General features: G+C 42.4%; 1 protein-coding gene across 6 annotated transcripts in view; it reads right to left on the bottom strand.

Moving 5' to 3' along the window:
• LOC126294950 (ankyrin repeat domain-containing protein 39-like) overlaps positions 1 to 14,276 on the bottom strand; it is a 172,189-nt gene that overhangs the window by 30,782 nt on the left and 127,131 nt on the right. For all 6 annotated transcript variants that reach the window (XM_049987168.1, XM_049987166.1, XM_049987169.1 and 3 more), the window contains one exon: positions 12,824 to 12,899. In XM_049987168.1, the coding sequence (XP_049843125.1) occupies positions 12,824 to 12,899 (76 nt within the window). The remainder of the gene's footprint in view (positions 1 to 12,823; positions 12,900 to 14,276) is intronic.

Here is a 14,276-nt window from a genome sequence, read left to right as displayed (position 1 = left end):
GTATACAAACTGATTAAGATGGTGGATCCACGCAGTCAGAAAGTCACAGTAGGTGATTTAGTGCTTATTTCAAAACACAAAACTGTGCCTCAGAAGTCTTTTTTCCTAGCTGCTCAATGGAGACCTTTACAGTGTCCAGAGCACAGGGAACAAATGCGAGAACACACACCTTAAAGAACGGCGCTGCTGAAGAATTTGCAGGAAGTTTTTACACAGAGGAATGGCACAAAAGTTCCGGGTTAAATGTGATTCTCGTAGAATCTGTCATATTGATAGAGGGAACAGCACGTTAGTGAAATGTCTTGGGTTTTAATAATTACTAATCAGCTGAGTGAATGCTCGAAACTGCAGTACAACAGGGTGTGCAAACCTCAGATAAAGCTTTCCATGAGTGCTAGAAGGAAATCAGTGGAGGTGTGGTGGCATTCTCGATAAACTACCAGTCGAGCGATTAATAGCAGCTGCCTGCATCCAAGGACCCACATGAGCCTTTCTGTACAAGGTAAGTGACCAATCATCTAATAAATGAACTGAGGTACACACCTCTTCTGGAAAACGTATGTTCTTCCTAGGCTACATAGCTATGTTGTATGTAAGCATCCAGCGCCAGTGGGCGAGGGCACTGTCACGCGACTGGCTGCCAGGATCACGGTGTCCACCAGGAGTATCTTGGTAATGTGTGGGCAGTACTCTTCAGGTAGTAGCCAGCTCTAGGCCAGGGCTCAGAACAGGTCGGTACTAACTTATGTTAACTGCTTGCATGCGTAAGACTCTCCACATAGTGGTGGCCGCTATGCTGTTGCCAGGTTGTGACAACTGCTATTGCTTCTACAACCTCTGGAGTATTTTATTCACCTGCAGGTGCTTGGTAGCTCACATAGTGCGTAATACTGTACACTGACACTGAAACATACAACCACCAGTGCTGCGTGGAGGCTACGCCCACGACACAAGCTTGATAGTGCTGCCACAATGTGGTGGGAAAATAAAGTATTCTCTTGATCATGGGATACTGCAGACAAGTTCTGAGTCACTCATACCTATGAATGCAGGAGTCGATTCGACCAGGCATTGATGTGTTCCTGGAATGGGTGGCACTCACCTATTTGACAGGTGTCATCTCCTGAGAGCTACTCACTGGTGGTTCTCAACTTGTGTCCCACCATTCCTCTCTGTCATTATGTATTGAGCAAACTGGTTAGTGCTTCTCAACAGTTACTGTCCTTCCATTCTTTTCCCACTGCTGTTACAACCGTTCTTCTTCAACCCCAGACCCTTTCAGCATTATTAAGCGCTGTGTTGCTGCTTTCAACATAGGTATAGAGAAGTAATTTCAGCTATCTTCTCTGCGTATGTGCGTGTTTCCTTCTTTTATAACTTCCTACTAGATGGCAAGTTTCCTTCTCCTCCACCCATTGCAGTTCTGAGCATTCTGTCGCCTCTATTGAGCGCCAGTGCAGTTCAGGATCTGGTTAGGCAGCTTTGCACTCCTGAGGAAGGCTTCTGATTAAATTCTGATTGATTTGAAAGTGACTACGAGTTTCTCTCCCCTCTCTCACTCTCGATATGTGCATGTGCACAGATGTCTAACAACACTCTTTTTATTTCTGTCTTTTGCAGAAATCTTCAGTCAGATCAAGGAACTGGGGATGTATCCAGTGCCACAGCTGAGTCCCGTAATAACTGGCTTGACTCCAACTCAATGTACCATTCTAGTTACTGATGAGAACACTTGGCAGGAGATACCTTCTGAGCCCACCCCATGGCGGACACCACCATACGTCGAATACCACAGATATGAGCAGTAGTTCTTCTACCACCCAACACAAAAAATTGCGTTCTAGCGCTGCTGATGGTATGTGTCCTTGTCTGCTTGTAGGTGCACTCATCAATGAATACCAGGTGAATTTCTTGCCGCTTTTCTTCAACATTTGTTCATGGAGCATGATGTTGGCCATCAAATAGAGAATATATGAAGTAGTTGTCCTCATTCTTCTTCCATCAACAAACACAACTCGATGCATTGATTACTCTGTTTGCTCGTGCACTCGATGCACGTGTCCAGGTTGACCAGCTTTCGTTGGAGGTAGCGACTAATAAATTCCATTTGGCTCAATTTGACTCATTCAGAGGCACTTAACTCTGAACGTTATTAGAAACACTATAGACATCAACATATATCTTCATTTTATAAAAATTATGCATGACCCTATATATTTTTTCTCCTCCTCTTTGTGCAGATTATATGGAGGAGGTGCTAGGCGGTAGAGTTGCACATGTAGCAGTAGCAGGCCCACTGACTATGGTGCAGCTGCATCTGGCTGTGCAGCAGCCGTGCCCACCAGCAGTTCTCCCGCCATCCATGATGCAGCCTGGCAAGTTGAGAGACACTGCTAATTTTGAATGTACGTAGAAACAGGACAGACCCATATATACTCTGTTTTTTGAAATTATGTATGATAATCAACATTGGTTCCCCCTTCTGTCTTTGTATGTGATATGTGGGAGGGGTAATGTGGTGGACAGCAGCTGGTCGACCCATGATGATCCAGCATGCTCCACTGCCGCCTATGATGTACCCACAGCACCAGCAAGAGCAGCAGCGTCAGTAGCAGCTGGTCATTGCAGCAGCAGCCTGCCCCACCGATGACTGTGGTGATGTACTTATGGCTGACCACGAGGCAGAGGCATTCCAGGCCTAGTCACACCTGTGGTGCAGCACTGGCCACCAAAGGTCCAGACCTGCCTGTGGCACAGCAGTTCAATACCAGCCTGTCTGACATATCTTGAAAGTGGTCTCAACGACCTTGCCCATCTCGCTAGCATCACCACCACAGATCGCCGTGATAGCGACTCGTGTCTAGTAGCTGCAGTACTCACATCTGTGCTGTTAAGGATTAGAGAGTAAGTACTTCTGTAGTACTGCACCACTCAGTGACCACTAGTGCATCTCGGTAATTGTCTCATCTGCTCAGACTGACTATCTCAATGTTAGCTACCGAGATCCTGCCATTTTCCTTCATGCTTGTGAAGTAGTTTTGGAAAGGGAGCTCCCTGGATACGTCGACAGTATCCCGCCATTAAGTGCCAGGCAGTTCTGTACTGTAAGCTGACGCACTCCCTGGAACCATGAAATGGTTTTGAGGAGAAAAGCGTCGTCAAAATATGGAGGTGAACTGTCATGGTATCATGAGGTGAGTTGGTCGCAGAGTAGTTCAGAACTTCTATTAAGAGTTTTACGTTGGGCCTTTTTTCTCAAGGAAGAGGGTCTGGTGAGGCACTCAGAAACGTACTCCACCTTGACTTTTACTCACATGGCTTTGATCCGAGTATTAGAGGTCCAGTTACAATTCTCTTCCAGAAGATGTCGGTGCTAAACATGCATGCTTTTATGTCTGGAATACTGCCAAGGAGGATGTATATTGCTTTACATTGTCCTTATGGTCAGCAATAGAAATTGCCCTAGTCATGTATATCATTCGAATACATCCAAAACATCTAATGTCCCCCGCCTTCGAAGTGTCCTCGGCATTTTCTGTAAATCTGTAGGACATTCCTAAATTTGAGATGCAGAATTTCAGTTATACAACTCATGTGTGCACTCTCGGAGGTAATAACCAAGACAATGAACACGACCATGAGCTGACCTTGAATAACAATTAAGTGAACCCTAAAGCAATGGGACGACACCACTTCTTCAAGTTAACGGGTAAATGTTCCAGATACAGAGACCTGTCTGTAATCTCTGAGTGCAATTTGGATAAAGCACATGCCACACTTGTTTCTGCCCACATGTAGAAACACTGTGGTACACTACATTTCTGCCATAGGTGTCTCAAGTCATTCACCAGGGGTGAATATCTTGAAAGACACTTCATTGACTCCTCAATCCATGAACTGGTACATGTGGAAAAACCTACCGAAGACAAAAAAGTTCTTAAAATGTAAGAACGACCACCACCAGAAGCCATGTTCTTTAGTTATGTACACCGTTATCGAGTGCCTCATAGTTACTGTGAAACATTCTGAAGGCGATCCCCCTTCCTTCCATACCATCTTCATAGAATGGCTTGTACTATATGCAGCTGCATAATACATTGCATGCATGTATGACTGTAGTCCCAACAAATTCAAATTTATGTTGGGGAAAATCCTTCGAGATGGTTGCTCGCTGAGCTCTAAGAACTTATGTGGAAAGCTGATTATGCCTATAGTGACAACGTCCCCCATGACCAACTCAGAGCAGAACGATCCGTAGTACGAGAAGTGATTTGATTGCTCTATTTGTGGGCTGCTGTTTGATAGAGACGAGGTATCTCTTCATCGTGACCATTGTCACCTAACAGGGAAATTCAACGGAAAACCTCACAACACACGCATCTGGAAGTACAAGTTGCCATGGCAAATACCCATCTTTTTACACTGTTTGATTGGGTATGATAAACACTTTCTGGTTCAGTACTTGGGTGATATGTCGTTCAACGTTGATAAGGTCTATGTCATTCCTGACACTATTGAAAAGTACATCTCATTTTCAAAGAGAATCATGCCAATAATAATGCTTTGCTTCCTGGATTCACTTTACTTCGTGCATGGCTCTCTTTAGAAACATACTGATACAATGCATTTTGAGGATAAGCATATCACCAGAGCCACAGATCCAGATGATAGAAGTTTCACCTTGTGACGAAGAAAAGTGGGTTTCTGCATAGATGGTTCAAATGGCTCTGAGCACTATGGGACTTAACATCTGAGGTCACCAGTTCCCTAGAGCTTAGAACTACTTAAACCTAACTAACCTAAGGACATCACACACATTCATACCCGTGGCAGGATTCGAACCTGCGACCATAGCGGTGATGCGGTTCCAGACTGAAGCGCCTACAACTACTCGGCCACAACGGGCGGCTTTCCTCATAAATACTTGAATTCGATGATGTTCTGTATGCTTTCATGCACAGTGGTAAGGAAAGGTGGGCAACAGAGGCAGACGTCACAAGAAAGCTGGACGGGAACAGAAGTGATTAGTGACCAAGTAACACAGCAAACAGAAGATCTACTTAAGTGTGTTTTCCCCAAACATGCCAAGACTCATTACAAGTGATGGAATAAGATACAGCGTTCAGCTCAAACAATAGCAACAACAGTGATTAGGGATCGGAGTGGCATCCCTAACGAAGAGGCTCCTAGTGCTAGCAGGCTGAGCCGCTGTCGCTAGCCATCCCATGTTGGAGCCGCAGAGAGCGCTCGGAGTACACCTGCTGAACACATAGCTCAGTGGCCGTGAAGGTTGGGTCCACCATATTCCACAGGATCAGTATTGGCGTCAGGCAGGTACTTGCAATTCAATTGCTGTGACGCCCATAATGTGGTACTGATACGTGATATCACCAATGGAGAGAATCAATGAAACCACACTGCCAACTCATCCGCATTCTCTAGTGAATTAACAAGCATTACCACAACGGATGTGGAGTAGGAGTACAGGGTTAATATATGGGTGGAGTTTGGAGTCACTGATTTAAACGAATATGGCAGCTGATGCGGAATGCTGCTCATGGAAATCTTCAAGACGTTCTGAAAAGTACGGATACTCCCTTCTACTTGATGGCACCTGGGCTTTCGTGGGATGCAATGTTAAGGAAGCTGTTTGCCAACATTGTTCTGCTGACCAATACTGAAATGTTGCTCTTCTTAAAATATGGTATTCTCAGGGGTGAATAACCTATAAATGAGTGAGGTGGAGTACAGGCCATTTGGTAATTTAAATGACAATCTTTATCTGGATCTCAAGCATCTATATGAACAATCCATGTGACGAAGTATACCATTTGAAGGGTTCCAGTGGCTGTCCAAGCAGAAAATCGACAGTTTCTACATCTACATCTACGTGATTACTCTGCTTTCACAATAAAGTGCCTGGAAGAGGGTTCAATCAACCACCTTCAAGTTGTCCCTCTAACGCTCCACTCTCACTCTGTAACGGCGCGCGGGAAAAACGAGAACAAAAATTTTTCTGTGAGAGCCCTGATGTTTTCGAAGGAGAAAACTGGTGCTTGAAATTTCATTAGAAGATCCCGTCACAACGAAAAACGCCATTGTTTTAATGATTGACACTCCAATTCACGTATCATGTCTGTGACACTATCTCCCCTATTTCGCGATGATACAAAACGAGCTGCCCTTCTTTGTAGTTTTTCGATGTCATCCGTCAGTGCTACCTGATGCGGATCCCACACCGCACAGCAATACTCCAGAATAGGGCGGACAAGCGTAGTGTAAGCAGTCTCTTTGGTAGACCTCTTGCACCTTCTAAGTGTTGTGCCAACAAATCGAAGTCTTTGGTATGCTCTACCCACAGTAGTATCAATGTGATCGTTCCAATTTAGGTTATTTATAATTGTAATCCCTAAGTATTTAATTGAATTTACAGCCCCCAGATTTGTGTGACTTATCGTCTAATCGAAATTTAGTTGATTTCTTAGTGCTCAGGTGAATAACTTGACACTTTTCTTTATTTACAGTCAATTGCCACTTTTCACACCGTACAGATATCTTATCTAAATCATTTTTCAAGTCATTTTGATCATCTGATGACTTAACAAGAGCGTAAATAACAGCATCACATGCAAACAATCTAAGACGGCTACTCAGATAATCTCCAATGTCGTTAATATAGATCAGGAACAATAGAGGGCGTATAACACTTCCTTGGGGAACGCAGGATATGTCTTCTCTTTTACTCGATGACTTTCCGTCTATTACTACGAACTGCGACCTTTCTGATAGGAAATCAGGAATCCAGTCGCACAACTGAGGCGATACTCCGTAGGCACGCGGTTTGTTAGTTTGGTTACAAGTCGCATGTGAGGAACCATGTCGAAAGCCTTCTGGAAATCTAAAAATATGGAATGTAATTGACATCCCCTCTCGCTAGCACTTATTATTTCATTAGTATAAAGAGCTAGTTGTGTTTCAGAAGAACGATATTTTCTGAATATGCGCTGACTATATGTCAATAAGCATGAGATCCATGAAGCTGATGATGGTGGTGATGGGTAGGGTCTACGGGTAGAGCTGGAATATCCGACAAGTAGTCATGACAAGCGCAATGACTGTTTGCTATGTATGAAGAGCCTAGTCCCACGAAATGGCCCCCTCCCGAAGCTTTTGACAACGCTGCGGACAAAATCCTTCTATTTTTCATTATAGAAAGTTCCAGCAATGTCTCAGGTTCCGATGGAGCTTGTTAGTATCAGCCAAGGAATCTGCTTCAAGCAGTGTCCCTGGCTGAAGGAACACAATGGCAAGTGATTTTGAGAAAGTCAAATTAACGAAATATTCGGAATTTGGAAAAGCGTTGGAAAATTTTAGAAAACACTGTGAAATGTATTTTGTTTGCTGTTGAGCTCATAGCCTACCAGATTACGTCACCATGCCAAATTTTAAATGGGTCACCATCTTCAGTGGAGGACTGAGTAAATGTCCAAGATTTCAGTGCACCTCACGAAGCCTGTCTGTATCGGTATGTGTTCTGGACCTCTCAAAACTTCACTAGTACCGTGTTCGCTAAGACTCTGTTAACCAAAAATTCTCCAGTTCCAACTTACTTTATATGGATACAGAGCGTCTCCCTACTGGTTAAAGTCTGCGATCCATATGAAGCTAATAGGTACAGCCATGAAGAATTTGATACTTTTGGATACATGCTCAATAATTCTTTAGAGATAACACCACAAAACAAGAAGATTATCTTCCTGAAGACGAGGCGAATCGTTTGTAGATCGTGGAGTTTATGGGGCTCGGATCCTGCATGTATGCTTGCCATGTAGGCACCCAAAGGTGTGCTATGTGTATGCATTATAAAGTGTCAAAGGCTTTCACAACTGAAGAGTGGCTGCTTTGTGTGTGCCAGTTTTTCTTAACCAGCTGGTGCTTGTCCATGTTTCTCCTGTATACAGCGTAAACATACCAGAAAACATTAACTAAATATCAAATATATCGTACCCAGAAAATATATTGTACATAGAAAGAGCTGATTCATTGAAATGTAAATATACTGAAAGAAATGCTGGTTATATCGAATGTAGTGATTATATGGAAAATGTAGTATCCAGGTTCTATCATTAATGCAGGTGATAGCCAAAAGTCATCAAAAATAGTACTTTGTAAATAAAGCTAGTATGTGCGTGTCCATAAACATATGTTATAAAGAAAATGTTGTTGATGAACTAGAACAAATAATTGATTGTAACCCAAAAATACACTGCATGTACGACACAGAAACAAAAGTTTTCGTTAAAAGCTGTCAGTTAATTTGTTATACCATCGTTATTATTTGTAGACCCTTTAAACTAGACTCTTGCAGCTGAGCTACATACAGGAAACTTTAAGAGATGATTGGCTGTTGTTTATAACAAACCTGCACCACTCCACCATGATGGTCAGACATAGAATGGAGACAGAGGCCTACACACAGTTGAGCTAGTTATTAAAGATGATAAGGGAGAGGACGAGGAGAGCTCGAATCTTATTGGTCCATTGTGCTCACACTGACAGAGAGATTTCACACCTATTTTGCGTCATGTGACCTAGTATCGAGTCAATTTGTATAAGGAGTGTGGCTACGATCATGTCACGATCTCGGACATAACTCACATAGTTGGCTAAGTGGTGCCTCTGGGTGCCTTTGATCAATTCCTGGTGGTTCCTCAGTGTGGAGAGGGTAGGAGCAATGAGAAACCCGAGTGTATAACCTGACACCAGAAGTCCTTATCAGAGTAACCTGATACTCAAGGTGAAGGCTGTCGGGAACATACACTGGAAACCTACTCTCATTGACAAGAGCTCCCCAATGACATTTTGGTCATCTACTGTTGTTAAAATTACCTAATATGATACTGGTTTCGTGTTCAGTGATGGTAACACAGAGACAGACTAGGATCTGATGCAGGTTGCTTCTCCAAAAACATATTGAAGAGGAGTGATAATGTATGTATTGCTAGAGTCCAAATACCAGTGAAGGGAACACCAGAAGAATCATACTAGAAGAAAATAGCTACATAAAGACTTAACTATCCAAATATATGATTATGGTCAACATGAACATATTTGTTTCTGACTTAAACCCTCAATTTCATGAAATTATGGTTTTTCATTGCGTAAGGAACATTTTATGCTAAACCGTTATGGATAAGAAGATGAACTTTAGTACAGACTTTATATATGTTATACCACAGCTCTTATGGCAAAAAATTTTTCAAAGTGCATTATTGACAAAAAAATTTAAATTCTTCCAAAATAACAATTACTACATCTCTATCATGTAAACTTAAAAATATTCTGATAGTTCAAAGAATGACACTAAAAATATAGTACGTAGATTTGTTTATCTAACTACTAAGAATAAATTACCACATTTTCTAATGGACAAGTAAAATATCATTTAAAAATATTCCTAATGCGATGACATGTACTCTGAAACTACAAAGCAACGTTCTGACCAACCCATTCCACAAAAAATTGAAAAACAAAATCCAGATTACAGGCAATTCAGAAAGACATCTGCAAAATTTAGTTCGATTAAAAAATGTTATAGTAGCTTGTATGTGGACACCTGCTTTCTCATACATCCACCCTAATGAGTGTATGAATGCAGTGGAACCTGTCTTGCTCATTTACTGTGTCATAGGAGCTCAGCTATGGGCCATGTCATAATTATATATTATACAAGTTTCATTAATTGTGTCTATATGCTTGGATGGTTGTTTGCTAAAGTAAAAATTTGTGTTATGGACTAATAATGTAATTCATCTCTTCCACGAATCATATACTTTGCCATTGATGGGGAGAATTGGTGCCTCAGTGATACAGACAGCTGTAACATACAGACAGCTGTAACATAGGTGCAACAATGACAGAGGGTATCTGTTGAGAGGCCAGACAAACATGTGGTCCCTGAAGAGGGGCAGCAGGCTTTTAAGTAATTGCAGAGGGAAACAGTCTGGACGACTGGCTGATCTGGCCACGATATATCAACCAAAGAGGCGTTGCTGTCCTTTTACTGTGAATGACTGAAAGCAAGGGGAAACTACAGCCATAATTTTTCCCGATGCAGCTCTGCTGTATGCTTGATCGATGATGGCAACTACTTGTGTAAATATGTTACGAAGGCCAGTAATCCCACATTTGGATCTCTGGATGGGACCTACTCAGGAGGATATCGTTATCAGGAGAAACAAAATTGGCATTCTATGGATCGGAGCATGGAATGTCAGATCCATGTGGTGGCGTGGTTACACGACAATAACATCCCGGTAATGGACTGGCTTGCACAGAGTCCTGACATGAATCCTACAGAACACCTTTGCCATGATTTGGAACGCCGAATTGCTGCCAGGCTGCGCCGACCGACATCGATACCTCTCCTCAGTGCAGCGCACCGTGAAGAAAGGGCTGCCATTCCTCAGGAAACCTTCCAGGACCTGATTGAACGTATACCTCCGAGATTGGAAACTGTAATCAAGGCTAAGGGTGGGACAACACCATATTGAATTCCAGCATTACCGATGGAGGGTGCCCCGAACTTGTGATTTTCAGCAAGGTGTCTGGATACTTTTGATCATGTAAGTGTAAAAGAACGGACTCTGAAAATTACAGACCATTAGCTGTAACATCAGTTGGTTGAAGAATCCATAACGTGTTCTCAGCTGGAATATAGTAAATTTCCTTGAGAGGGAGAAGCGTCTGTCTATAATTCAGCATGGTTTTAGAAAGCGTCGCTATTGTGAAACTCGGCTTACCCTCACTTAGACAAGATCGTCCGAACAATGGATGACGTGAAATGGGCGGATTCCGTAGAAACAGATTTTCGTAAAACATTTGACACGATGTCACAGTGCCGACTTTTAACGAAAGTACAAGCGCGCACAATGAGTTCCCAGGTATGTGAGTCACCTGAAGACATTTTAAGTAACAGAAGTCAGTACGTTGTCCCCGACGACGAGCTTGAGGCTGTGATATTGTTAGGAGTGTACCAGAGAAGCGCAATAAGGCCGCTGTTATTTTCTATGTACATAACAGACCTGGCAGACAGGGTAAGCTGCAGTCTGCGGCTGTTTGGTGACGATGCTGTAGCGTGCGGGAAGGCACCGACGTTGAGTGACTGTAGGAGGAGACAGGATGAATTAGACAAAGTTGGTGTGATGAATAGCAGCTGGCTCTAAATGTAGAAACATGTAAGTTAATGAAGATGAGTTGGAAAACCAAACAAATAATGTTCGAATATAGTACTAGCAGTGTTCTGCTTGACGCAGTTACGTCGACTAAATGTCTAGGGGTAACGTTGCAAATGAATACGAAGTCGAATGAGCATGTAACTAGTGTAGTATGGAAGGCAGATGGTCGACTTGGGTTTACTCTAGGAAAGTCTGTTTCATGTGTAAAGGAGGAGTCTAGTGCGACCCATTGTTGAGTACTGTACTAGTTTTTGGGATCCACACCAGGTCAGATTGAAGGAGGATGTCGAAGCAGTTCAGAAACGGTCTGCTAGACTTTTTTTTACCAGTAGGCTCAAACAACAGGCAATTGTTATGGAGTTGCTTCAGTGTGACCGGATTTAATTCGACTACGTTCCATTATCACCGTTTAGCTTTTGTTAATGTTCATCTTATAACCTCCTTTCAAGACACTGTCCATTCCGTTGAACTGTCTTCCATGTCCTCTGCGGTGACTGAATTACAATGTAACTGACAAACCTCAGGACTTTACTTCTTATCCATGGATTTTTATTTGCTACTCCTAGTTTTTCTTTTGTTTGCTTCACTGCTTGCTAAATATACAGACTGAATAACGTGGGGGATAGGCTAACTGTCTCACTCCCTTCCCAAACACTGCTTGCCACTAAAAAGCTATAGCTAAATCCCCAATACTCGTACGAGAATACAACTGAAGTTTGCCGTGGAAATTGCAAAATTGCACCAACTGAGTGAAAGAGAAATAAGCAACACACCAGAAATGTAGTTATGATGTGGGAATAGTGATTATTCTCACTGCCCAGTTTACCAGCCACATTAAGACTTCCGCACATGAGGGTTTACAGCATGGCAGGATATTTTAAGTACGTTACTGGCCTCCATGCAGCATGACGCAAAACGCTGCTGAGTTGCTGGCGCTCGTTATGGCTGAGAGACCTGCTCCTCACCTTCATCTTCTCTCTGCACAGCAGATGCATTGATAGGCATCTAATTGTCCTCGGTATCAGAGTCAGCAAACAACAATAAACGCTAGTCTGTATACAAATGGTCTACAGTGCCCTACACGGGCCACAGAGAGTAGAGCCTACACATTCGTGAGCCCTGGCTGCTAACTGTACACGTTACTGTGTCTGCTCTGTTTCTGTTTTGGGCGGCACTTTGGTTCCACTTCTGGAATGGTGCCTTGTGTGACCACGGCCGGTGCACCTTGCCTCACAGGCTTCCCGCGAGAACCAAAATAAGAGCGCTTTGCATTTATGTAATTTAACAGAAATCATGACAGGAAGTAGGGTCGAAACAATTTATAAAGCTACGAGAAACTCGGCTCTTATATGACTTTTCTTAGCTAACTTATTTGGTAATGTACACACTTCAATTTCGAGATTCGATAAGCCTATTATGAGAAGTCACTTAAAGCATTATGAGCTATCAGAAAATGGCCATGAGCGATAGTGTATGTTACAGCAAAGAAGGATCTAAGGAAACTGAATGTCACACACTGCAGGCTTCAGAATAGCACACACGCCTAGAACTGGGAAACACAGGCGAGTGCCTTCTCACGTGCCTACCTGGTTTCTGTTGCTGGCTCCAGGTCCACGGCCGCAGTGTCCGTAGCCTCCTGAGCTGGCGCCGTCGGGGGCGATTCTGGAAAACGGCGTCACTGGGCAGTTCTTCGTCCGTACACAGATCTGTCTACACTTGTATGAGCTACAGGCAGATGTATAGCAAGCAACAGTTGGTAGATGTTGTCCATCAAAATCCAATTAGAGCAATATCCTTGCGGCATGAGATTGATTCTATATATAAACAGCTGGAAATCTTTAATAATATCACTTAAGGAATTTCCTATTTGTTTACACAAAAAGCCCTGACTTCCTTTCTACTGTTGCTTGCTCAGAAAGTCTTCCTGAATAGAGGTCTAGCATAATTCTAAAAACACCAGATCGAACTGCTGCAATATTTTATTGAGTTATCCTCCTGAAGTCAATAGTTACTTAAGAAAACGACAAAGTTTTATGGCTGGAGTCGGTACTATTCTGCTTTAATTGCTAATACTGAATGTTTTGTTAAGGGAATGGTTCACATAGGGTACTAATCATCTCCTACTAAAATGTGGAATACCTTTCCCGAAAACATTACGTCCATGTAACAGATATTGCTATGCTGCAACTCATTCTATACACATCGGAGGCAGTCCTATATGACATTGCCCAACCAGGCATAGGATGACTTGTCAGAGCCAGTCATAGTGAATACGATTTCCTTTCAAATAGCATAGTTGCTTTCGTTTTGTAACTGATATCGTGCTACCACTGTAATGCAGATGTTACAGATAACAAGGTAATACTCACTGACATCACTTTTCAATCACATTTCTCTTCTTGCTGAAGGTATTCTCACTGCGAGTCTATTATTTCCACTTTACTTGCTCGTGCTGAGCCTTTAAATGAGATTACAACCCACTTTTCATTTATATCAATTACTAGAACTAAAAATTCTGAGAAACGACAAAGCCCTGGGATTCACAACACTTCCGCCAAACCTACAAAAGCTTGGCAAATGGGAACGTCTCTTAAATGCTCGTACTGTAACACATATGAACGGGCAAAACTGCCAACAGATTTTTGAGAGTTCTGAAAATGTCCATCCTAAAGAGAGGTATGATTTAACAGGCGAAAACTATCGAACGCTTTTGCCTAATTTTAAACGAATCACAAATTAATTACGTACTTTGTCTTTGGACAACTGACACCACGTTCTCAGGAAATCAATTTAGTTTCCAGAGAAACCAAACAATTAGGGAACAAACATCATTTTAAAAATTTGTGCAATGTATCGAATGGATTTCAACAACATACATATCTTTTGCAGGTATACAGAAAGAATCTCATAATGTAAAACGAGGAAACAAATTTTGAGTTGCTCAAGAAAATAGGTATTCAGTATAGCAACTAATAACATGTGCAGAAGATGCATAACAAAGGGGGAAAGCTATTGGTAAAAGCTCTAGGCTGACATATA

This window comes from Schistocerca gregaria, chromosome 11 (genome assembly GCF_023897955.1).
Source record: "Schistocerca gregaria isolate iqSchGreg1 chromosome 11, iqSchGreg1.2, whole genome shotgun sequence".
NCBI classification, from domain to species: Eukaryota; Metazoa; Arthropoda; class Insecta; order Orthoptera; family Acrididae; genus Schistocerca; species Schistocerca gregaria.
The sequence above is the reverse complement of the archived record's forward strand: the minus strand, read 5'-3'. Positions and strand labels throughout refer to the sequence as shown.